A 27967-nucleotide genomic window follows, 5' to 3' on the forward strand; every position below is an offset into this window, starting at 1 on the left:
TTCTTTTTATCATAGCAAGTAAATGCAACATGTACTTTCCTTTCTACTAATAACTAGCTTTAAAAATTGGAGTCCATGTCTTCAGCCATTTTGAGAACATCGCTAACTGCAGAGAACATTTCTGCAAGACTCTTCACTGTGAATTGTTTCCCCTTCTTGTTTCTCTTTTTCTCTTCCTTATCTCATTCTTCTTCTTCTGTAACACATTGTTCCTCCAGTTCAACCAATTCTTCATTGGTCAACTCTTCAGGGCACTTTCTATGAGTTGAACTATGTTGTCATCACTCACTTCGAGATTCAGATTGTTTGCTAGGCCCACTATTTCTTCCCTCAGTTTACCGAGGTCTTCATTTTTTTTCAAAACTTCCAAAATCGTGCACAAACCTTTTTAATGTCTTTTTCCTTATGCCACTCATACATTGAGAGGTCACTTCATTCCAAGCCACAGTAATATTTTATAAAGAGGGATAATAACTTCCTCTTATCTTTAATTGTTAGCACATGTTTTTCAACATCCAAGTAATTTGTTGAGCTATTTTACCAACTTTTGCAATATGCTCTCTGAACTTTAACTCTTTGTTCACCATTATCCCCAAGTCCCTAGCCTCATCAATTTCCTGCAAACCAATACCATCACTGTGATACACCATATGCAACCCGAAGTATATAACCTTACATTTTGCAACATTAAATTGACAGTCATTATCCTTTGTCCACAATGCCAATTTATTTAAATCATCCTGCAGTATATACTAAGACAGGATCTATCCTTTTCAAAGCCACGTTGTTCACTATAGAGGATTGCATCCCTACATCACTTTATCAACTGTTGCTTTCCCCATTTTTGCATCATCTGCAAACCACTGAATATCCCTTCTTAAATCTTTCCTTATTCGTTGATATACAAATTTAAGAGTAGTGGCCCTAGTACTGAACCATGAGGTACTTCACTGGTCACTATCATTCTCCTAGATTTCCACTCCACCATATACTAGTCTCTTGTGTGGTTGCTGAGCATGTAACCACTCTGCTAACTGCATGGACAATGTATTAATTATGGTACTGAAGTGCTATGCTGATTGGGGTTAATATATATACTTACATCATCATAGTTTATTCAAGGTATGAATAAGAAAATATATGCATATAACAACTAATGGAGATAGTCTGTTAAATGAAAGTTACTCTGTTATGGTAAATGTCAGATAATTCATGAGTCTTGTCTTCATAAAGAATTTTATTTATTTATTACCAATGAATTGATATATACTTTTATAATGAATTGTATATTATAAAAGTATACAGGCATACTACAGAGCAGATTGAGATTTATAAAGCATGAGCGATTTTTTTTTTTTTTAATTACATATATTAACTCCAAACATGAGAAGTTACAAAACCCATAACATAGCAGTAGTGTATGTAGGCAAAAGCTTAAGGAGAAAGAAATTGTTCAAATGAGAAGCATTTGATACAGTAGAAGTAGTTAGATTTTTGGATGAGGCAGGTGTACCTGTGATGTATACAGTATATATGCTAGGAGATTCCAAGATGGTATCTCTTCTTCAGCAAATACCCAGAAGGTATTAAAAGAAGAAACAGGTTAGGTGGATTCATTTTCAAGTGAATTTCATTTCATTTATTTCAAGTGCTGTATATATGCATTCTTCAAATCTTGTTTATTTGCACATGGAAGGGGTTTCTAGAAAACCAGTGCTGTCTCTAAAGCTATGAATAGGAGTTGTGGAACAAAGCATAAGAACAAAGCTCTGTTCTTATGCTTATTCTCTTCCTACTGTTAATATATATATATATACAGTAGGAAGAGAATAAGCATAAGAACAGAGCTTTGAAGTACTCAAAACTTGCACACAATGAGCAGTGCAACAAAGAAACATGGACACCAAACTGCAGAGTAGAGGATGAAGAGTATAGGATAGTGATTTGCTCCTGAGTCTTTGTCAGAGAAAACAGAATCAAGTGTCCTTTCAGAAAGTTTTTGGGTGGGAGATTAATTTCATCATCATCATATTCTCTGCTTATTGGAGGCCTGAACTGATTTGAAAAAGTTCTATGTTTGGTCTCTAGAGCAGTGTTTCCTGGCCATATAAAAAAAAAAAACAAATAGAAAATGTCACGCCCGCCCTCCCATCCGTCCGTCCAGCAGAAAAGTAATGACAAAATTCATATGAAATTATGTATTCAATTAATCAGCGGTCACCATCAAAGCAACTCTTCACCCCCTCCACACAAAATGCACTAGTTCTAACTTTCCTGTCATGCAGTATAAAACAGGATTAAAAGTTCTCTTCTATTAGCTTGTTTATGGTCTCTGTCATGGCACTTTGGATGTTTTCTACATTCTCAAAATGGTACTTTTCATCTTGTTCTTGAGTTGGGTGAGAAGAAGAAGAAAAGTGACATGGATGCAAGTCAGGTTAGTACAATGGCTGTTCCAACACTAGAATGCATTTTTTAGCCAAATACAAATTAACAATACAGAATGAGAAGATGCATTGTCATGATGCAAGATCTAATCATTTGCAATCTCTGGACACAATTGTAAGATGTGTTTCTGCAACTGTTCAAGGATTTCTTTGTAGTAAATTTTATTATCAATTGTTCCAGAGGGTAGAAATTTTCTGTGGACCATGCCCCATGGATATCGAAAAAGATTACAGTCATGGTTTTTGTTTTGGATGCTTTCTCTTTCCTCCAAAAACATCTTGTGCAATTTAAATACTTGAGAACATAATAAAGAATCATTACCATACACCTGCTTAATTTTATCCAATGTTTCAGTAACACTGTTGTTCAGTTTTACACAGAATTAATCAAAATCTCTGGATGAGAGAAAGAATGTTGAGAGTTTTTTTACCTTGGGTTTATTATACTTTAAACATACCAAGAAATTGTATACTTGGTTTTAATCCTTTTCCCAAGGAAGCAAAACAGTGTTTGCATAGGAAATATATTCACATCTGAGCTACTTGTATGTAGAGGCCAATGACTTCACATCACTTGCCTTAGTATGTATCCCGTAATGCAAAGCACCATCCCCCCCCCCCCTTCAGATGTGTATGATGCTGTGCATAATGGGAAGGGCCACTGCCCACACCAGTTTCCACCTTTATTGAGATCTCATCAGTGGGAGCCAGACCTGGGAGAGATACCAAGGTTGAACTAATTCAGAAGTCATGCATATCTCATATACAAGTAGCTCAGATGTGATTATATTTCACACGCAAAACATTGTTTTGCTTCCTTGGGAAAAGGATTAAAACCAAGTACAGGTAACCCTCATATAACGCGGATGTTAGGTTCCATAGAAATGCTGCATTATATAAATCGTGTTATGCGAGATTCAGGTCACATACAAAATGTAAGGTTATGTTCCGAAATCGGGTTTTTTTAAAAAAAAAATTATATAAGCATATCCAACAAAAATATATTTTTATTTAATTTAGGTAATTCATGTAAGTTAAGAAAACATAAACTATGACACAAGTTCATAGTATAAAAATTACAAATTGTAATTAAGCTTCATTGCACATAATGCATAAATGTTTTAGGCAAAATAAAAATAAGTGCATATTTTAATCTTTCATAGCACGAGGATTTGAGGATCGGTTAATAAACATTAGTTTTGTCAAATAATCACCTGATGCATTACTACAAAACAGTAGAGTTATTCTGTCTTTGGAAACTTTGAATCCAGGAGCTGATCTTTCATTTTCGAAATATAGGTGCGTTTTGACATTTTTTTCCAATATAACCCGAATTCATCAGCATTGAACACCTGGTCTGCATTATAAATTTACATATAAACTTCAAGAGTTTTTTGTTTAATAAGATTTCCATCCAAAGGAATTTTCTTTTGAGTGCATCTTCTTTCCAAATCATTAGAGATTTCTTCATTTTTCTCTTAGAAAATTGAGTGCACGAGCAACGAGCACTTACCGTTGACCCAGCAATAAACACTTTCTCGGATTTTATGTTCATTTTGTTTGATTGTTCGAATTGTTGATTCATTTAAATTCAAAGTCCTTACAACAACTGGTTTTTCTCCATTTTTCAACCGATCCATGATTTTAATTTTTTTTCTTCGAGACGAATTTTCTTTTCAATGTTCATTTTTTCCCTTTCAGTGCAATTTGTGGCTTACTATAAAAATAATTTTTTTACATAAAAAATGCATTACATATTAATTATGTATGTAACTCACCAGAAAATAAAGTGCTCAGCTTGAGATTAACACACTTTTGATTTTTAATGTGCTTTCCTGGCAGAAAACGAAGACAATTTTCAACATTAAACATTTTATACGGTATACAATTGATGTACATACATGCTAAAGGGGGTATTTCCCCTAATATAAATTCACTACTTATATAATTACATGCGCAATATGGGCAGACACAAATTTAACGAAGATAAAATTTGATTTTTAAGTCGCGTGTGAAAAATATATGAAAAAATAAAGGGTTACTGCAATTTCTAGATTGTTTTTGTCAAAACCGCATTGAATAAGGGTTACTACAATTTGTAGACCTCGTTATATTGAAACCGCGTTGTATAAGTACCGCGTTATACGATGGTTACCTGTAAGCATTGTATAACGCTTACTACTTGACTTCTGCATTACTTCAACCTGGGTATCTCTCCCAGGTCTGGCTCCTTCTGATGAGACCTCAATAAAGGTCGAAACCAGTCTGGATAGTGGCCTTTCCTATTATGCATAGCATTATACACGTCCGAAAGGGAGTGTGTGCTGTGCATTATGGGATATACTAAGGCAAGTGATGTGAATATATATCATGTGCAAAACATTGTGGCTTCCTTGAGAAAAGGATTAAAACTAAGTATATAATTTCTTGGTATCTTTAACATAAAATTAATTGCACAACATTGTTCAAGATTTTGCTTCTCCATTTTCATGATGAACACACCAGAGATACTTGCTAAAAACACAATAACTCGACAGGTGTTTACTGTACAAATGAGAAACTGGTACAGGTAGAAAGAGTAGGAATCACTGTAACATATTATCATCATTGATTTGATAGTGCTGCTAATTGTCATGAAAAAAAATCTCATTACTCTTCTGCTAGATCTTGTGTATATATATATATATATATATATATATATATATATCTATAAAATCAATAAAAATAGAAAAAACTTAGCCGACTCACGGTATGAATGTAGTCTACTGTAGGTTTATAAATAAAACTTTTATGGGTTAAGAACCACATTTTAAAAAAAAAAAAAAGTTGGATTTATTTTAACTCTCTTCATAGTGGTTGTTGAGAAGTAGTTCACTCAAGAAAGAAATCCTGTGGAATAGAATGTCTATAGCAGAACTGGCAGTGATTAATTAAGTGAAAGATTTCCAGATAATGCAGAAGTTAGATTTTGCTGTTATTTTAGTAAAGACTAATGTAGTGGCAATAGGTATATAGTTAGATGATTTGTTTTTTACTTTTTTTTTTTTTAAGGTGAATTGCATAAAATTGCCAGTAAAGATTGGTCAGTTGGTAGAGCCTCTGCTACTAATGGCTTAAGCAAAAAGTGAATCAAGTTTGAGCACAGTTAGTAGATGGAAAGGGATCAATCGTTTGATGCTCTTGGCACACATTCCCTCGATGAGTCTTTGGACTCCATGGAGGTGTTACATAATAATAATAATTCATAAGTACCTACTAGTTTCATGGGTGAGAGCCACATTAAAAAAAAAGTTGGGTTTATTTGAACATCCTTTATAATGTAGTGTTTGTTTAGAAAAGACTAATGTAGTGACAATAGGTTAAATTATTTGTTTTCTATCTTTTTTTTAGGTGCATTACATAAAATTCATAAGCACTTACTAGATTCATTTTGTCAGTTCATATATATATACATGTAAAATGAATAAAAATCAAAAAAAAAATCTTAGCCCATCCATGATGCAGATGTACTACAGGTTTATAAATAAATCTTTCATGGGTGAGCACCATGTTAAAAGAAAAGAAAGTTGGGTTTATTCAATGCTCTTCATAGTGTTTGTTCAGAAGTAGTTCTCTTAAGAAAGAAATCCTGTGGAATAAAATGACTATAGCAGAATTCATACAGTTGTTAATTAGCTGGAAGAAATCCAGGTGGTATTTTGTCTAGTCTTTTAGTCTTTTCAGAAAGGATAGAGATGATAGGATGGGATAAGGGGGTTCTGCTGATGATAGCAGATGAATTGCAGCCAAAAAGAATAGGAGACATGCGTGATGGTGGGTGTTCATTTGAAGCAATCTAGTGTGAGATCCAGGCCAATAAGACGAAATGTATGATTAGTTTACTGTTATAGACCGGGGGGGGGGGTTTCAGAGATGATCTGGAAGACATGCATAAGCAAATTAGTACAATGGGTGCAGGCCGTGTAATTACTTTGGAAGCCTTCATCTGTGGTAATATAGATTGGAAGGAAGAAAGATAATATGGCAGGAAGGAAATGAAATTTATACACCTACTCTGAGAGAGAACTTTTGGCAGCATGTGAGGGGACTCAGGTTGTGAACGTATCGGACCTGATCATAGGATTAGAAGAGTTATCCATAACCAAGATGGCCGTATTGCTTATGATTGGGGAAAAGTGGCATAAAAACCTGCAAGGGAATAATGTTAGTAGTGCATGGGAGATACAGAGTATCTGGAGGAAGCAATATCAAATGGTACACCCAGAATCAGGAAGGTTAATCAGGTAGGAGTTAGATAGATGAGTAGTATCATTAAACATGAACTGTTGAAAAAAAAAGAAAAGAAAATATTGTGGATGGTATTAAGGAGAAAATTGACTAGCAAGCACGAACAGTATAAGGATCAGACAAGAAAGGTGACTGGCATGATAAGGAGTACAAAATCAGATTATGAGAAGAATTTAGCCTAGCAGGTCAAAGGAAATCCCAAAGAATTCTTTTGTTATGTGGCAAGTAAGATAAAAAATGATTTTGGAAGGATAACCTTAATGAGTGGTGATGAGGTGACACGAGTAGATAAAATAGGTGAGTTAATTGAATGACCCCGTTGCAATAGTATATCATTCAAGTGAGATTACTGGTATGACATATGTGACAGGGACTGATGTGAGAACAGATGTGGATGAATTGAGGCATTCTTAGGATATTGCAAAATCTCGATGTAAATACAGCCATGGGATGTAAAGCTCATGTTTTACAAGAGTGTGTGTGCAAAGGAACTGGCAATACCACTGACTAGGCTCTTTTAATTTAAGTCTTGCTCTCTGGCACAGTTCCAAAGGAGTGGAAAGAGGACAAAATAATTCCTTTTTTAATTATAAAAAATAATTTAACAAAATAAATAAAATTAAATTAATAAAAAATAATTCCTAAGGAGTAGCCATTGTATTCAACACTAAATACGAGGCTAATCTTCTTGAATGGCAGGCAATTTCAAGTAGAGTGATGTGGGCAAATATCAGAATGGGGAACTGGACAATGAGACTTATTTCTGCCTATGCTCCCACAGAAGGTTCTGCTAAGGTAGAAGTGGAGAAATTTTTTGAGGCTTTAGAGAAAGCAACTGACACAATGAAAAATGAAAAGGTAGTCCTTGTTGGGGATTTAAATAGCAGAGAAGGAAATTATTGTCAGACATACAAAAATATATTGGGAAAATTTGGTGAAAAGAGCATAGCTAATAATAATGGCAGATATCTGTTGAATTTCTGCTCAAACATGGGCTGGTTATTACTAACACAATGTTCCAACATAAAAATGTGCACAAATTCACGTGGAGAGAAGAGGCAAGGAATAAGAAAAGCCTTATCGACTATGTTATTGTTGATAGTGTTGTTTTCTCGCTTGTGCAGGACACTAGAGTGTACAGAGGATTTGAAATTGGAAGTGATCATCATTTAGTCTTGAGCAGGATAAAATTGAATTTCATATTGAAAAGAAGAACATGTAAGAAAGATTTAAAGCTACTAAAAGTTGAGCTGCTCTCAGGTGTAAACTATAGACTAAAATATGCAAACATTATTCAAGAAAAAATGAATGAGTTTGAGAACAGAAATCAAACCTTGGAGATTTAATGACAAGCTCTGAAGAAAACATTGATTGATTCAGCCAGAGAGGCATGTGGTGAGGTCTGCAAGGATAGAAAAATCAGAACTCATGGTGGACACAGGAGGTTAAATAGGGTCTGGCTCCCACTGATGAGACCTCAATAAAGGTCGAGACCAGTCTGGGTAGTTGCCCTTCCTTTAATGCATAGCATTATTGGGAAGAAGTAGTATCTGCAAGGAGAAGTGTTTTGCATTATGGGAAATACTAAAGCAAGTGATGAGAACTTATACCACCTTTACCACGAGTTGCCCCAGTCCTGAAAATACTTCAGGCGCAAACTTTGTTTACTTGCACTTGGATAAAGAATGAAACCAAATATATAATTGGTAGCATAGCCAACTGAAAAAGCTTCCATCAGACAAGTTAAAGCAACAGTGAAGGAAAAGAAGAAAGCATATCAAAAGTTCCTGGCAAATAAGTTAGCTTGTGCTCTTAGAGAATACAGAGAAACATGTAAGAAAGCTAAACACTGTGTAAAACTAGCTAAACAGAAGTCATGGGAAGACCTTCGTGAGAACATAGAAAATAAATATCAAGAAGGTGGTAAAATATTCTGGAGGTTGTTGAAGAAGCTCAGGAATGGAGGAAAGAGTGCTGTAAAAGGAATTAGAGATGATCAAGGTGATATGAAAACTGGAGAAAGAGATATACTTGAAGTATGAAGTAATTACTTTGAAAAATTGCTAAATGAAACTAGCAGTGAAGACAACACACTGATAAAAAACGCTAACCAGGCATGTAATCAGGAATACATATCCATACTTGAAGTAGCAAAAGCCGTCAAAGGCCTGAAATGTGGAAAGGCAGCAGGAGTAGATGATATTATACCAGAAATGCTGAAGTATGGAGGTATAAAAGTCTTACAGTGGCTACACTGCGTAGTTCAGAAGGCCTGGACAGAGGGACGAATTCCAGATGATTGGAGTAGAGCTCTCATAATACCCATGTATAAATAAAAAGGGAAATAAAACCGAATGTGAGCATTACAGAGGTATTTCTCTACTGAGTGTTCCCAGTAAGATTTATGCCAGTATACTTGAGAAACGGTTGAGAAGAATTATGGAAGAGAAGCTTGGTGAAGAACAAGCTAATCAAGCCAAATAGAGGCTGTCAGGATCAGATTTTCACTTTACGACAAATAGTTGAGAAATCATGGGAATATAACAAAGATCTGTACTTAAGTTTTGTAGATGTGGAAAAAGCATATGACAAGGTGCTTCATCTACATCTGAATTACTTGTACTTAGGTTTGGTTACCTGAATTTCTTGGGTATGAGGAAATAGTGGAGAGGATTCAGAAGCAAGTGACCAAGATAGTGTGTGGTCTGTGGAATGATCCTTATTAGGATGGGTGAAAAAGAGGGGATATGATAAAAACATTTAAGTTATTGAAGTTTTTTATAGGATTGATCAAGGGAAATGTTTCATTACTTGGCTAGAGGATGCAGAAAAAGTGGTCATCCCTGGAAGTTGAGTAAAGGTTTGGTTAGTAGGGTGGTGAATGAATGAAATAGGTTGGTAGAGGTAGTTGCGAGTGTTTTGTGTGTTATTGGGTTCAAGGAGAGGTATGATAGATGTGGATAGGTTGGATCTTCTGTGTTGAGTCGTCGGATTCCATGGAGGTGCCTGTACAATAATAATAAATTATATGCAAAAAATTATAAGAGCCTATTAAACTTAACTGTATTTTTCCAAATGCATTCCAATGGTGTTGTTCATTTTGTATTGTAATTTTTGTTGCTAAACTTCCTTAGTTCAAGACTACTTTGCATGAGAGGCCTATAACAAATCATTGCTGCATGTGGCAATAATGATATGTATCAGTTTTATTTCAAAATAATTTTAAATGATAGGAAGAATTCCTCCTTGATGGGCTTTAGTGCAGTGTGATAGTGATAATTGCTGTTGCAATTGAAAATTGATCGGGATTTTGATGATTATCATGATTGTCCATGATTTACTTTCTAAGATTCATCTACTTTCTATGATTGTCATAATTTCTTTACTTGTTTAGGATAAGTTGACTAACTTCCAGACTGAAGCCAGCAAAGCAAAAGAGTGCATAGGTGGGATAATATGGAGGTTGATTTTGGTGCACAGGTTTTTAGAGCAGTTGGAGTGATACTATCATGATCAGAGGGTATTTTAGTGCATAGATTTCTCAATTGTTCCATTCACTGACATTGTTCATCAAGTGTGAAGTATTTGGTATATCAAGAGGAAAAAAGACATTTTTCTTACTTCTACAAAGTAGTGATAGCTAGAATTAATAAAAATCATCATAATAGTTTACAAAATACCCTCCTCCTCCCCTCAAAAAATCATCATCATCAATTTCCTGATATGTACCCCCAAGGGGTGTTCAGGTTACTATGACAGCATTACATGATTAAGCTTACATTATTATTAATCGCCTGTTGACAATTTTCCTCCAAATAAATCTATTACTTGTGAGCACTCCAATATTGTCATATCGAACATTCTGTGCTTCTAAGGCACTTCTGACCAAATCAATCAATCAAATAACCTTGACTCTGGGTCTCTCTTTCCTGCCATCTTGGCATCAAACACCTGTTTTGCTAACCTTTCTTCATCCATTCTTTAAGTGGCCATACCACCTTAGATTAGCTCTGCTGACACATTCTTGAATGCAAATAATGTCAAGTTCCTTTCAAATATCTTCATTTTTTAATATAATTCTGCCAATGATTCCATCAGTTCACTCCCCTGATTTTTCTCAGAACCCTCATATCTCCCTTCAAAAAAACCTGCAAATTTTGCACTTTTGTTCTTTTTATGATCAGATGGGTTATGTTTTTACAGACTTCAGTGTGCTTTTAAAAGGAGGAGTACTAAGGAATTTCTTTTAAGTTATGTTTGGTATACTTTAGTGTACTTATTCGCCAATGCTTGAATACAGAACAAAAAATGTGGCTGGAATGTGAGAGATGAAGGTATTCATGTCATTAAGAATACATGTTGGAGGTTTAATGGAATATTATCAGCACTCAGAAAGGATTAAAAAACAAATTTAATACTTCCAATATTTCATCTCCGTCACAGAGATATCATCAGGGATTACAAAAAAACTTTTGTAACAACACACACACACAAATATAATACAATAGTGAGTGAAACTAAAGTCCTATCTAGGTAGTGCACCCTAGATGTAAAGAGAGATCTCTGATAATTAATGTTTCCCAAATTTTGGGAAGTTTAATGCAACCGTATTTGTTTAAATTTGGTTGATTCCTGAGTGCAGATGCAGATTCAAAGAATAGTCTTTCTTTTTTGAATTTACTATGGTGGAACATGGTGGTTTTTTCCCAGGAGATCCTGTGGGTAGTATCCAAAACATGGTTTGCAAGGCCAAATTGACCATAATCGTGATTGCAGATGTATGACTTGTGTTCTTCTAACTGGATTGTTGCTGATCTGCCTGTCTGTCCGAAATAAGCAAGTTTACAGGCACAAGGTACTCTATACACTCCAGGCACTGAGAGAGGAAGGAGCTGGTCTTTGGTGGAATGGATAAGGGTAGCAAGTTTGTGGTGGGGCTTAAAAGCTGTATGGAGGTTGTACTTTTTTAATGATCTGGCTATTTTTTCTGATGTACCACGGATGTAAGCTATGGTGATGGCATTTCTTCTGAAGAGATGGTTGGGGAATGGGGAAGGACTTGATTAATTTTTTAATTCTGTAGTCACTGTAGCCATTGGAAAGGAAGGTGTTGTGTATGTGTTGAGTTCAGTTGAAAGGGCAGTTTCACTGGGACAGAGATTGTGGGCTCTATTGGTAAGAGTTTCAACAATGCCATATTGCTAAGAGGGGTGGTGGTGGGAGAGTTTGTGAATGTATCTGCCTGAATGAGTTGGTTTTCTATATACAGAGAAAGAAAAGTTACCATTAGGAAGGCGGGTTACTAAGGTGTCTAGGAAGGGTAAACAATTGTTATTTTCCTTTTCCATCGTAAGCTGGATTCTTGGATGTAGACTATTGAGGTGACTGAGGAAGGAATCTAATGTGTCTGGGCCATGAGGCCAAATAGAGAACACATCATCTACATATCTTACCCTGAGAAAGGATTAAAAACAATTTTAATATTTCCAATATTATACATACTTCCAATTTCTATAATATTGGAAATATTAAAATTGTTTTTAATCCTTTCTCACTGCTGATAATATTCCATTAAACCTCTAATATGAATTCTTCGCAGCACTTAAGCCTCAACACACGTTATTAAGAATAATAAATTTTTCTTAATGTCATGGTTATTCCACTGATTCCATGAGAAGAGAAAGGAATGCATTATATCATAATAAGATGGAATACTCATGAAATTACAAGGAAAGGAAGAAAGAAATTTTGGAAATCATTTGACACTGTAGAGAAGGGCACATTAATATTTTTGGTCATGATAGTATTTTCTGACATTTTTTCATAAACACTTATCAGTTTATTGATACGAGGGTGATTTGAAAAGTTCTTGGCCTTGACCATAGATGGCAACACTATCAGCAGGATTTTTTTTTTAAGTTGGTACATCTATCCTAAGCATCGATATGAAATTGCAAGTCATTCTATCAAGTAGGTTTTTTTATACAGCTGTCGAAAGTCAAAGCGTTGTCTGTATCCCTTGAAATGGATAAAATTGAGTATCGCGTGGTTATAAAATTCTTTGTAAAACAAGGTTTAACGCCAAAAGAAATTCATTTGAAGTTCATAAAAGTTTATGAGCACTCTTCTCCTTTGTTTTCAACAATTAAGAAATGGGCTGTTGAGTTAAACAGGGCCGTAGCAGCCTTGAAGATGATCCACGTGAAGGATGTCCAAAAAGTGTAAAAACACCAGAAACCATTGATCAAGTGCACAATATGGTATTGGATGACCGTTGAGTCAAAGTATGTGAAATTGCTGAGACTACAGGCATTTCAAAAGAACGTGTAGGATATATTTTGCATGAAGAATTGCAAATGAAAAAACTTTGCGCAAGATGGGTGCCATACTTGCTCACAGCAGATCAAAAACGCACTCACATGAAAATCTCTGAACAGTGCTTGGAGCATTTTAACAAGAATAAAACTTATTTTGTGTGTTGATTTATTACCATGGATGAGACATGGATTCACTTACACACTAGAATTCAAAGAGCAGTCAAAACATGACTATTAAATTATTTAAAGAATTTATAATGTATACTGATATATTAATTAAAAGAAACATTAATAAATACTTACTATATTTCTTGAATTCTTTTTTCTATAGAACGTTCAGTTTTTCTAAAGTAGGAAAGATTACAGTTACAAGGAGCTTCATACACACCAGGTAGAGACGAGGTTGAGTGTTTATCTTTAGATGAAGGAAAATGGGTGGATAATAGGTGTATAAGTAGCTATTAAATCATAATTCTTCAGAATTCTTGAAATTGGAAATGTAAGGAATTGGAACTCGATGTATTGAATCTTTGCTGTTCTGTGTTGGATTGTAAGAATCGAAAAGATGTTGTGTACTCTTTTCGGAGAAGCCATTTAGTTTCATGTGATGGTTGATAGTCTAGAGTTCTTTCTGTAATAAATGAGAGGTTGAACAATTAGTTTTGGCTCGTTGGATTAAACATTTTATGATTCCTGTTTTTTGACAAGGATGATGAGCAGATTCTTTGAGAATATAATGACCTGTGAAAGTTGGTTTTCTGTAAACTGTTGTTGTAAGAATACCTGAAGGTGAACGGATGAGAAAGACGTCTAAAAATGATAACTTGTCGTTTTCAATCTCCATGGTAAACTTTATACGAGGATGTAAGGAATTGATACTGCTTAAAAAGGAAGGTAAGGAGTCTCTGTTGTGAGCCATACAGCAAAGATGTTGTCTATATATCTAACTTAAAAGGATGGTTGAGGGAATATAGATGAGAACAGGACTTCTTCTAGATGTTCCAAATAAAAGTTGGCAAGAGCAGGAGAGAGTGGACTTCCCATGGCTGTTCCTTCAACTTGGTTGTAAAATTTGTTTTGACATAAGAAATATCCAGAGTGCATTATGAAATCAAATAACTTTATAATATCTTGCGGGATGATGTCTGCAAGTAATTCTAAAGTCTCTTTGAGAGGTACATTCGTATATAAAGATTCTATATCATAGCTAACCATAAGATCTGTAGGTTGTAAAGTGATGTTTTTCAATTTATTTAAGAAATCACTAGAGTTTTTCAAAAAAGAGTGTGAGTTGCCAATGTGTGATTTCAATAATTTAGATAGATATTTGGCTATGCGATAAGTAGAAGAATCAATACAATCCACTATAGGGTGAAGAGGAATATCTGTCTTGTGTATTTGAAGTAGACCATAAAACCTAGGAGGCTTTGCAAAATGAGTTTTTTGTCTTTCAGTAGTGTCTACATCCAAACTTATGACCTCATCTAGCAGGGAATTTAATTTCTTCAGTTGTCTGTTGGTTGGATCGTAATTGAGTTCTTGGTATGTTGAGTGATCAATTGTTCGTATTCCACCTTGTTTTTTAAAACTATTCCTATGTAGCCATTGAAGATATTTGTAATATTCAGACTGAAATATTTGGCAAATTAAAGATTATTCTTGTGTAAATGTGTATATATTTCTGATCATTATGTCACAAGTATCTTTAAAGAATCAAATTTTATTCCTTCATGGAGAAAACTTCACCAAAAAAACCAGTAAATTAGGTAAACTATCAGTAACTCAAGGTAAGTTGCGAGCGAGGATCATCTTTCTAAAAAAAATGCCGCGACAACAAGATAATTCCTAATTTCGCTAAGATTAAAGAAACCATTAAAACTCCTGGAGCTCATAATATTTATAGGAACACCAGTTTATCTTTAATCCGTAATCAACTCAGAGCAGCTAAACATGATCTGGCTATTAACATTCATCATGTTTCTGATCTCCGTACGTATATCTCCACAAACTTAGAACCACATCTTTCAAACATAATTCTGAAAGTAGCAAGCTCTTTACAACGTTCGTATAAAAAACAGAATCAACATCTAAACCACAAATATGATGTTCTTGTTTCTAGACAAATCAAGCCGCTCCAAGTTCCAGATAATTGGATCGTCAATGTATCTGGTCGGCCTTGAACTAATAGTGAAACACTCATCCTCTCAAAAGGACATGATTTCTCTATAATCACTAAAAAGATTCCATATCTAGATTTTCTAGTTAACATCGAACGGAACCTCATTCATCTTTCAAGTGAAAAAGCTAATGCTCTCCATCTAGAAGTTGCTTCTTCGCTACTTAAAGCCAAGCTTCCTCCTTCGAACATATCTCCTTCTGAAAAGAAAGCTATACATTCCTTAAGAAACAACAGCCATCTCATCATTACTAAAGCTGACAAGGGGAAAGCGACAGTAATTATGGACTCTTCAAACTATAGAAGAAAACTTTCCCTTTTACTTCGAGATCGCTAAACATACCAAGAACTCGATTACGATCCAACCAACAGACAACTGAAGAAATTAAATTCCCTGCTAGATGAGGTCATAAGTTTGGATGTAGACACTATTGAAAGACAAAAAACTCATTTTGCAAGGCCTCCTAGGTTTTATGGTATACCTAAAATGCACAAGACAGATATTCCTCTTCGCCTTATAGTGGATTGTATTGATTCTCCTACTTTATCGCATAGCCAAATATCTATCTAAATTATTGAAATCACACATTGGCAACTCACGCTCTTTTTTGAAAAACTCTAGTGATTTCTTAAATAAATTGAAAAACATCATTTTACAAACTACAGATCTTATGGTTAGCTTTGATATAAAATTTTTATATATGATTCCTATACAGGAACTGGTGTTCCTGTATAGTAATCATATATAACCTATATAACCTAAACTAACCTATACCTCTCAAAGAGACTTTAGAATTACTTGCTGACATAAGATATTATAAAGTTATTTGATTTCATAATGCACTCTGGATATTTCTTATGTCTTAACAAATTTTACAACCAAGTGAAAGGAACAGCCATGGGAAGTCCACTCTCTCCTGCTCTTGCCAACTTTTATTTGGAACATCTAGAAGAAGTCCTCATCTATATTCCCTCAGCCATCCTTTTGGGTTAGATATATAGACGACATCTTGCTGTATGGCCTCACAACAGAGACTCCTTACCTTCTTTTTTAAGCAGTATCAATTCCTTACATCCTCGTATAAAGTTTACCATGGAGATTGAAAAAGACAAGTTATCATTTTTAGACATCTTTCTCATCCGTTCACCTTCAGGTATTCTTACAACAACAGTTTACAGAAAACCAACTTTCACAGGTCATTATATTCTCAAAGAATCTGCTCATCATCCTTGTCAAAAAACAGGAATCATAAAATGTTTAATCCAACGAGCCAAAACTAATTGTTCAACCTCTCATTTATTACAGAAAGAACTCTAGACTATCAACCATCACATGAAACTAAATGGCTTCTCCGAAAAGAGTACACAACATCTTTTCGATTCTTACAATCCAACACAGAACAGCAAAGATTCAATACATAGAGTTCCAATTCCTTACATTTCTGGGATTTCAGAACCAATTTCAAGAATTCTGAAGAATTATGATTTAATAGCTACTTATACACCTATTAACAAATTATCCACCCATTTTCCTTCATCTAAAGATAAATGCTCAACCTTGTCTCTACCTGGTGTGTATGAAGTTCCTTGTAACTGTAATCTTTCCTACTTTTGAAACACTGGACGTTCTATAGAAAAAAGAATTCAAGAGCATCAATTCAACACAACAAACCCGAGAAATCTGGATTAGCTCAGCATGGATTAGAAACAAGCCACAACATCCTTTGGTCCAAGACTCTCCTCCTACACAGATGTCGCTACAAATTTGAATGTTTATTTAAAGAAAGTGTGGAGACCTTACTTCAGCGTCCTAACTTGAATCGTAATATCTGTATATCTCTATCAAAAATTTGGGAAAGTTTAATCAGGATAACACATTAATTTTTTATTTTATTTTATTTTATTTTTAATGTAAATTTCCTATATTAGTCTCATGTTATTTAAGATTATTACATGAACTTCTGAATTAATATCTTTAATCATGACTTTATAAATGTTTACTCTTCTAATACTTAGCGATATGATATCACGGGCTCGTTCTATGTGTGAATGATCAATTGTTCGTATTCCACCTTAATTTTTAAAACTATTCCTATGTAGCCACTGTAGATGGTCTTTAATATTCAGACCAAAATATTTGGCAAATTAAATATTATTCTTGTGTAAACGTGTATACATTTCTAATCATTATGTCACAAGTATCGTTAAAGAATCAAATATCCACTTAATTTTGAATAATTTTACTTCGACAAAGTGAAGCCTGTTGGCTCTTATTTCAGTAATTGTATTTGTGCACCTTTTGGCAACTCGTACAGTAAAGAAATAAGTTCTGATTATTGAAACATTAGTATTACATCTAGGTCTACCTATTCACTGATGAGACCTCAAAAAGGGTCGAAAACGGTCTGGGTAATGACCTCACATAATGTATAACAGTAATACATCTCTTAGGAGCTGTGTTTTACATTATGGGAAAATACTAAGAACAGTGATCGGAGCTTACTCCACCTTTACTACGAGTTGCCCTAGCATTGCACTACCAGGTGTTGGCTTACGCTTGGACTCACCATACTTTATAGTTTTCTATATTCGGCATGAAACTCTTAGATTAGATTTCTTATCTTTGAGTTTCTTATTTGGCTAAGAAATAATGTGGTATTCAATATCCACTTAATTTTGAATAATTTTACTTCGCCGAATTGATGCCTGTTGGCTCTTATTTCAGTAATTGTATTTGTGCACCTTTTGGCAACTCTTACAGTAAAGAAATAAGTTCTGACTATTGAAACTTTAGTATTACATCTAGGTCTACCTACTCACTGATGAGACCTGAAAAAAATTCAAAACTAGTCTTGGTAGTGACCTTATCTCATAATGTAGAACAGTGATCGGAGCTTACTCCACCTTTACTATGAGTTGCACTACCAGGTGTTGGCTTATGCTTGGACTTGCCGTACTTTATAGTTTTCTATATTCGGCACGAAACTCTTAGATTAGATTTCCTATCTTTGAGTTTCTTATTTGGCTAAGAAATAATGTGGTATTCAATATCCACTTAATTTTGAACTAAGAAATAGTAATTACCAATGCGGATAAGGGTAATTACTATTACCCTTATCCGCATTTACCAAAAGGACTACACAGGTAAGCTTAATGCTTTATTGTTAGATCGGGCTACCTACCTCCCTATTGAGTATAATTTCACCAGCTCCAAAATTTGAACACTCCAAAGGCTCCTTAAGAAGGTTACTTCTTGGCCTGTGGAAGTTCCCAAGAAACTAAAACCTTTTAACTCTAGACCCCCCCACCCCGAATATATGGACTTCCAAAAATACATAAACGAAATGTGCCATTACATCCCATAGTGGATGGCATTGATTCCCCCACATACAAATTAGCCAAAGCACTCACACACTATACTGACAACACACCGTCACACATAAAAAACTCAGCCCACTTCAAAAGCCAGTATAGAAAATTTCTCACCCAACATACTGACATAATGGTCAGTTTTGTGTCTCCCTGTTCACAAATTTCCCACTCAAGGAAACCTTAGAGCTCATCCAAGCCAAATTTCCTCCCAATATCTCAGCCCTATTTCAGTTCACAATGAACTCAGGCTATTTCATTTTGCAAGGAAAATTTTTCAAACAGATAGAGGGGGCAGCGATGGGTTCACCACTTTCCCCACCCTTGGCCAACTTCTTTATGGAGACTTTGAAGAGAAAGCCTTAATTATGCCCGACAAAACCAACCATATGGCTTTGCTACGTCGATGATGTGTTCGCTGTTTGGCCACTTGGCTTAGATACACTCCACTTCTTCTTAACACTTACACAACCAACACTCCAGAATCCAGTTCACCTTGGAAAAAGATAAAAATAACAGCCTCCCTTTCCTATATACTCTAATCACTCACCAGCCTGATGGATTCTCTGTTTTTTCTGTTTACAGAAAACCCACCCATACAGGCAGATACATTCACTATCAATTCCCCCCCTCCTCACAACAATATGGGAGTATAAAAACACTATATTACAGGGCAAAATTAATCTGTTTGGATGACATTGCCCTAGCCACTGAACTAAATCACATCCTTAATACTTCCTTAGCCAATGGCTTCATTGATCAGAAAATATTTTTTTTATATTAAATATTATTTTTATAATATTTTTATAAATATTATATTTAAATATTTTTATAAATATTATATTTAAATATTTTTTATAAAATATAAAATATTATTAAATATTTAATATTTTATTAAAACCAGTTAACCCTAACCCCCCCCTCCCCCTTCATAACAAAGATTACACTAAATCTATCACCATTCCCTAAATCCAGGGCACCTCTGAAAAAAGAACCAAAATCTTAAAAAAATATGACCCGACTTCTTGTTACAAACCATATAAAAAATTGGCATCCCTTATCCGCTCCACCAAAGACCAACCACTTCCCCTAGACCTACCTCGGTTATACCAGGTCCCTTGCAGCTGTAAACTTTGGTGAAACAGGCAATACAGCAAATGTCAGGATTTAAGAACACAAAGACTACATCCGGTTTCACCAGTACAGCCACTCTGGGCTTGCAGACCATGCTCTGGATACCTGCCACAGAATACCTTGCAAGAAAGCCACATTAATACACCGCAGCAAGTTTAAATATGAAAGATGGTTCATAGAATCAGCCTCAGCTCTAAAAAAACTTTCCAACAAATTTGGGAAGCTTGCATCATGAGAACATCAGGCCCAACAGCCAAGACAACCCAATATAGCTCGCTAGGGGACACCATTAGGACTCTAGGAATAACAGTAGTTTCTCTCTTGTGCCTCATTTGCTTTTTGTAGTGCCTGCATGCGTCATAGTTGTATGTTCCCATGAAGATGGAAATGTGACATTGGTGAAATATAGGGAGTATTTATTAAAGTTTATTTTAATTAATATTCCAGTATACATTGTAAATTCCTTAAATAATTTAATAGTCATGTGTTACCAACGTATAAGCCTTTGTACAAAAAATAATAAAAATAGTCAAAACAATGGACAGAAGCTGGTTGTTAAGTGCCAAAGAAGACAAAGTTGGTTCCATCAGCAGGAAAGGTCATGGTATTTTGTTCAGTGGCAGCCACTAAAAATTTAAAGTGGGGGTGCTGCACATATAAAATAAGAAAAATAATTCCTTTTTTTCCTAATCAGTAACCAATTTATTAATACGCAAATTTACGTATTAAAAAATTGCTTTATTAAAAATATTTGAAAATAAAATTCATTCTTCTATTTTTGCCTTGCTTGACAAAATTTTTCAATAATGTTTTCATTAAAATTTGTAATTTGCAAAATCATGTTTTTTTTAATTGAAATCATAGACAGTGCTGTTAACTGCTTTTAGTTCATAGTATTCCTTAAATATGATTTCACCCTCTTTAAAGTAGAAAAACATCTTTCCAGTTCTGCTGTGGTCATTGGAATTGTTACTAAAATTTTTATAAGTTTAATTATTTCACTAAAAACATCTGCTAAATTTTCTTCATTTAATACATTTAATAATGAAAGTAATCCTTTAAAATTGTGAAATTCTTTTCTAGAGTAAAAAATTTGTAATTCTCTTTCTAATTTTTATTGAACAAGAATTGAATAAACGACATATTTCTTTTATTTCATAAGTTGGTAGCTCTTTATGAAAACTCAAAATTTTCCTGATAAAACAGTTTTGCAGCTATTAAATGATTGGTAAATACAAATCTTTCTTTTGCTTCCACGAAGATACTATCGCACACTTCTTTACTTTCCATAATTTTAGTAGTACTAGCAGACTCGCAGCATTCTGAATTACGGATATTTGAAATTGTTTTATAAAATTCATTTGATGCTCTTTGAATCTTATTAGCATCAACGTTTCTAGATTGCATTTGATTATATAATATTTCAGAATGAGACACGATTTTATGAAACAGTCCTAGCCAAAATATAAACATTTCATTTTTCAGTAAATTTCAGAATCCTGTTGATGCTTGGATAGTTTTATCGGTGGTTCTTAAAGTCATCAATTCCTCAAAACATTCAATAAGTTGATCCTTATATTCAAAAACTGTATTAACTATTCTTAAATTAAAATTCTGTGTGTTTGATGATCTTAGAATGCATGCATTTACATACTTATCTAATATTGTCGATCTCTGTGGAGATCTTGAAAAAAATGTTGCTATTCCTGAGAGATTTGCAAAAAAATAATCATACAGATTTAATTGATGCAGTTACATGTTTCATAATAAGATTTAGTTGGTGGGCACAGCAATGAATAAAATGACATTTTTGAAAACCTGTTGAATTTTATATTGAACCTCTCCTTGCTCACCTTTCATAATATTAGCTCCTTCATATGTTTGAGCTATTAACTTATTCAAATCATTGTTCAATACTTTGTTTATTTCGTTAAGTAAACATTTTGACAAACCATCTGCAGGTGCATTTCCTGAAGTGAAAAATCTTCCAAATCATTCATAAACTATACCTCGAAGTTCATAATGGAAAACAATCACTGTGTATGTATGCTCAGAAACGTCTGTGGTATCGTCGCCATGACTGCTACATACGATGTTTCATTGATTTCCGATGCTATGTGATCATGACAAACTTCTAATATGCATTGTAATAATTCGTTTTGAATAGTTTTTGATGTCCCTTTAAACACTGAACTGTTATCTAAATGTTTTTGCAAAGAAGGATCAAGAGTTGTAATGAAATTTATTAACCCCTTAAATACTCCCAGATTTTCAGACGAATCACTTTCATTATATCCCCGAAGGGATAGTGCAAATTTGCCACAAAATTTTATACAATCAATTCGTTTCGATAATATTTCTCTGTTTTTCTTCACTTTTTCATTATGTTTCAATTTTGATGTTCTGTAAGCCTCACTAAGTTGTTCGGAAATATTAACTTGTCCTAATAATGAAAACGAAATAACATTTTCCATGTGTTTTCAAGAATTCTGATGCTTTTCACATTTTTCTTTTATTCTGTTTATATTTGTAAAACCACTTATCGCCGCCAAAAAAGTAAACAAGGAAAACAAAATAAAACATTTCTAGTTTTGCAACCACAAAGCCATTTAATTTTTTGATACTACTCACTGTTAAAAGACCCAATGTATTTTTTCATTTTTACTTATTCCTTCTTGACTAATAATAATATCTGGAGTAGGATGACCTTTATTTTTTATTTCTATTTTTTCATGTAACGATAATTGAGAAAATATAATTATTTTCCTATCTTCAGCAGTTGTGATAATTCAGCTTTGTATATATAATAAAATAAATAATTATATGTTATTTTAACAGAATAAAATAAGATTTACAAAAAATAGTTCACCCTCACCACAAACATGCACCAATAATAAAAGTTACGTATCTCACAGAATAACTCGCGCAAGCATACAATCTATGTGAGCGACACTGCCCAAACGAGCAGTGTCGATTCACTAGTTACTTGCAATGCCAAGCACAAACGAATATCGGTGAGTCTGGCTGCAATTGGTCGAACGTGATAATTCCGACACTGCATTAGATCGCAGTGTATTTGTTTCGTAATCTAAAGCGTTAATCGAACAATTCCAATTATTAACTATTCAATCAATGTCAAAACATAAGCTGTAACCTTTAACATGTTGTATTGCATTTATATAATGTTGTAAGCATTGTTATTATTTATAAACACAAACAAAATTTAATTTTTTTCTTGGGGATGCTGCAGTGTCGCAGTGCTTATGTACGGGCCGCCACTGATTTTGTTTATTAATTATCTTGAAAAGGGTAAAACAATAACCGGGGAATACCATTCTGATCTTTTAAGCAGACCTAGACGAAAAAATTTGTAAGAAAAGACCTGATTTGCCGAAGAAAAAAATCATCTTTCATCAGGACAGTGCACCTGCCCACAAAGGTGTTTTGGCAATGAAAAATTGAGGGATCTGCACAATGAATTGTTGGAACATCCACCCTATTCCCTAGATTTTGCTCCCTCTGACTTCTCTCTCTTTCCAAAACTAAAACTTTTCCTCACTGGTCAGCATTTTTCCTTGAATCAAGAAGTGATTGCAGCTGTAGAGGGGTATTTTGCAGAACAGGGAAGGGATAATGGCACTGGCTGGAATAAATGTATTAATCTTAAGGGAGATTATGTTGAAAAATAAAAATAAATTTGAAATTATAATCCGTTTTTTCATTGTTAGGCCGAGAACTTTTCAGACCACCCTCGTATATAATATTTAATTGGATAACTGTGTTAATCTCTAATGTTTCTTGGATCATGGATTTCACATTTTATGTGATCCATTTAATTAGATCTAAAACCAGAATTAATCTTTGAAATAATTATTATACTTTAATAATGAAATCTTTTCTTTATAACATGCGGTAGCCTAATTATTGTACTGATTTATCTCCAAAATCTTTATCTTTTCAGGTTAAAACTGCAGAATCAGAACGAGAAATGCTATTAGCAAGTAACAAAAGTCTAGCTGAATTTAATTTGTCACTTGAACCTCGTTTCTGTCAGTTTCGTGAGCGTCTTATTCAGTTATATAGTACTGCAGTACAGTTAAAGCAAGAAGTGGAAGAAAAAAAGCAAAAAATAGGTAGCAACATTTTAAAATTTTAATTGTAATGCAGAAATTTTTGTATACAAAAAATCCTCCCCCCCCATATATATGTGTGTAGTTCCACATTTCATATTGAAATAAAAATTCATGAGCGTGTGTAGCTCAGTGGAAGTGGATTTGTACTCCACGGCACTTGACTGCATGAAGGAAGACTTGGGTTCAAATCTAGTCACTGACTAGAAAAATATTTTCTTAGTAGTTTTTCGATTGGTTAGTCCAGAGTTAGTCGATCTCTGGCACTGGCAAGTGGGTTTTTTTCTCCCAGAAACTTGGGTTTTCCATTCCGGAAACTTGAGAAAATCAACTGTATACCCCACACTATTTTAGACATAAAAAATATTGTGTTAGGGTTAGGGACTATAAGATGGTGGCACTTCTTGAGCCATCTCTTCTTTGCATGCCACTTAACTTAATGATAGCCTTGGGCCAGCTATCTCTGATTGGCTACCAGCGGAGATTGAACTGCCCACTCAATCTCCAAAAGTTAGATAAGACTGAAACATCCACTATGTCCTTCCAGCTCTCTCTGTCGGTGGCTTTCCTTTTTGTTTCTGCATAGCCATGTGATCCTGTCCATGATCTTATATCTTCAAGCCATGTCCTTAGTTTTTTGCCTCTTGATCCTTTTCCATTAATTTTTCCTTCTAAAGTTGTGAGTATCCTCTGTCCTGCTGAACCTCTCAGTACATCTCCTGCCAATCTCATCCATGAGATTTTCAGAGCTCTCCTATAGCACCACATTTTAAAGGCCATTATCTGTTGTCTTACTCTCTTCTTGAATATCCAGGTTTAACTTCCATATGTGAAAACTGGCCACGCTAATGTTCTTATCATTCTTTTCTTTGTCTCGATACCCACAGAACTTCTGAGCAGATCTTTATTTTTCCAGAAGGCATCTTTAGCTATGGCTGTTCTTACTTTTATTTCTTTATCTTGCTTTCCATCTGCAGTAAAGTAGGTGCCTAAATATTTGTATTCTGTTGTTTGTTCAATTTTCGTATTGTTTATGAATATGTCTGGCTTGGATCTGTTTTCTTTTGAGATTTTCATAAATTTGGTCTTTTTTGCATTTATAATTAATCCAAACTCTTTACCATCTTCAATTAGTAACTGCAGTAATTTGATTAATTTGTTTCTGTTTTCTGCTATTAGAATGGTATCATCAGCATATCTAAGATTGTTGTATTTTATAAAAGGCATTAGCTGATTTTTTTTTTTATAAAAATTCATGCTTATTAATAATGTTTGTTCTGTGAACCTTTGTTATTAACACTGTAAATTTCTAAAAATTAATTGTAAATTAGGATAATAAAAAGATTGTTCATTTCAACTTATTTTTGCTTTATGGACTAAATTAAAACTATCATAATTGTATTTACCAAAGGTACTGTGGAAATGTGAATATCATATGTGCATGATCTCTTGATTGCACTGACTCAGTGTTCAGCATTGACTCTGCAGGCTTAAGTCGGACTATTGCAATAAGATGTATGATTTTCGTTGTTTAACTCTGTTTTAAGACTTGTTTATTAATTAGGAGAATACTTGGTGAGAATAGAAAGTCTCTTCAAATGGCTCTTCATTCTGTAAAACAGACTAATTTTTTGGCTAGTTTGTCTGTTTTGCAGGAGGAAAATACACTAGCCACATAGCCTTTGTTGGCCATAATTCCAGATATCCAGTCTTTCTCATAGCAAATCATTAAACATAAGAAGAATCCCTTGCACAACTGTGATAGCTAAGATGCAGTCTCTAATCATCATAGTAATATCACTGTTTTGCAAAATGAGATATTTTTCAATTTTTCTAAGAAATCTGAGGAGTTTTTTAAGAAAGGACTAGAGTTGCCTATGTGAGATTTCAATAATTTAGCTAGATATTTGGCTATACGGTAAGTAGGAGAATCAATACAATCTACTATTGGATGAAGAGGAAAGTCAATCTTATGTATTTTAGGAAGCCCATAAAATCTAGGAGGTCTTGCAAAATGAGTTTTAAGTCTTTCAATTATGTCTTTATCTAAACTGATGACTTCAGCTAGGAGAGAATTTAATTTCTTTAGTTGTCTGTTGGTTGGATCATAATCAATTTCTTGCTATGTGGAGCGATCTCAAAGTAAAAGAGAAAGTTTTCTTCTGTAATTTGCAGAGTCCATAACTACTGTTGCTTTCTCCTTGTCAGCTTTGGTGATAATGAGGTGATTGTTTATTAATTTGCATAAGCAACTCTAGTTTCTTTCTTAAAAACTCCTCAGAGCAACACATGAAACTCAATGGCTTTTCCGAAAAAAGTACACAACATCTTCTCGATTCTTATAATCCACCACTAAACAACAAAGATTCAACACGTCGAGTTCCAATTCCATACATCTCCGAGATTTCAGAACCTATCTCAAGAATTCTGAAGAAATATGAGTTAACAGCTACGTATTCACCTATTAACAAATTATCTTCCCATTTTCCTTCTCCTAAAGACAAACGCTCAACTATATCTCTTCCTGGAGTTTATCAAATTCCCTGCAACTGTGATCTCTCCTATTTTGGACAAACCGGATGCTCTCTTGAAAAAAGAATCCAAGAACATCAATCCTCCATCGTCACAACAAACCTGAAAAATCTGGATTTGCTCAGCACGGGATTGAAACTAACCACCACATCCTTTGGTCAAAAACTCTCCTCTAACATAGATCCCACTATAAATTTGAACGTTTATTCAAAGAAAGCATAGAGGCATTACTCCATCGTCCTAACCTGAATTGGAATGACTGTATATCTGTATCAAAAATCTGGGAAAGTCTAATCAGGATAACTCATTAATTCTTATTAATTTTATGTTATTTAATAATATTCCCTTTAATACTTAGTGATATAATATCACGTGGCTTATTCTATTTTTAAATGATCTATTGTTAGTATTCCACCTTGTATTTTTTAAAACTGTTCTTGTAGTGGTGCCACTGAAAATGGTCTGCAATTTTCAGACCGAAATATTTGGCTAATTAAATATTTCTTGTGTTTACGTGCTTATATTGTTCAAAGCATACTCTAGATTTGTGTCTTTTCTACGTGTATTTTCTGTTGGGTTGGATTAGTAGTGAATACTGTGATAACAGAAGCAATTTTGTTTTTTAAAAAAATGGCTATTGTTAAAAGTTTCTTTTGGATAATGAAATAAATAGAAAACAATTACTTGAATACAAAACAGCAATGGTATTTCTAAAAGTCACAGTTGTCAACAGTGGTGTTATAAGAAAGCAGAAGTAGCCTAGAGAATAGCAGGTGTTCATAGTTGTTTGCTAGTAACTATGGTGTCATCATTATCATGATTATTGTCACAAACTTTTAGTGACTGTTTCACTTCTCTTGTACATAATTGTCTTGTACATATGAATTATTGATAGTATTATTATGATTTAATAATTTTTAACACTTTTCCAATATTGGAATTCCAAGGCATTCTTCTATGACTAATTCTATGTTCTCCCCAGGACCTTTTGAATGGGCAAACTGCCCAGCTGGTTTTACTGACTGCCAGGCTAATTAATATTGTGAATTGACATGGCTAAATAATGAGCAAGAATGGAAAAATAATTTAAGACATTTTTTAATTAATAGTGATGAGAAATCGAACCGGAGAGTCTCGATACTCGAGAGACCAGCTCAATTTCTTGCATTGCAAGCCAATCTCGAGAGCTTTGGATATTCACTTTGATGCATACCAATCTGTACGCGGAAGAAAACAAAAATCAGGATCTCGAATACAACAGTATCGGTTGCAAAGAAGATCTTTTATGAAAGAGACATAATTTTGATGTTTGAAAGAAATAAATTGAGGAAATTGAGAGAATTCAAATCAAAGACAAAAATCAATGTTAAAAATCTACATTTACCATATATTCTGGCGTATAAGTCGACTTTTCAGCATTGAAAAAAAGTACTAAATTTTTTAGGCCGACTTATACGTCGGGTCAAAAATTGATTGCTTTCCAAGAAAAAAGTAGTACGTATCATACTCTGTTAAATTTATTAATAATATATGCAAGGGGTAAATAAGTAAAAATATTTCAACTTATATCAAATT

The 27967-nt window shown here is 34.1% G+C and overlaps 1 protein-coding gene across 2 annotated transcripts in view; it reads left to right on the plus strand.

Moving 5' to 3' along the window:
* The window catches only part of LOC150095673 (vacuolar protein sorting-associated protein 37B-like), a 113280-nt gene that overhangs the window by 47491 nt on the left and 37822 nt on the right, over positions 1-27967 (plus strand). For both annotated transcript variants that reach the window (XM_090410160.1, XM_090410161.1), the window contains exon 3: positions 23692-23863. In XM_090410160.1, coding sequence (XP_090266286.1) covers positions 23692-23863 — 172 coding nt within the window. The remainder of the gene's footprint in view (positions 1-23691; positions 23864-27967) is intronic.

Source organism: Typopeltis vanoorti, chromosome 20, assembly GCF_054136105.1.
Source record: "Typopeltis vanoorti isolate ZY-2024b chromosome 20, IOZ_Tvanoo_1.0, whole genome shotgun sequence".
Classification (NCBI taxonomy): Eukaryota; Metazoa; Arthropoda; class Arachnida; order Uropygi; family Thelyphonidae; genus Typopeltis; species Typopeltis vanoorti.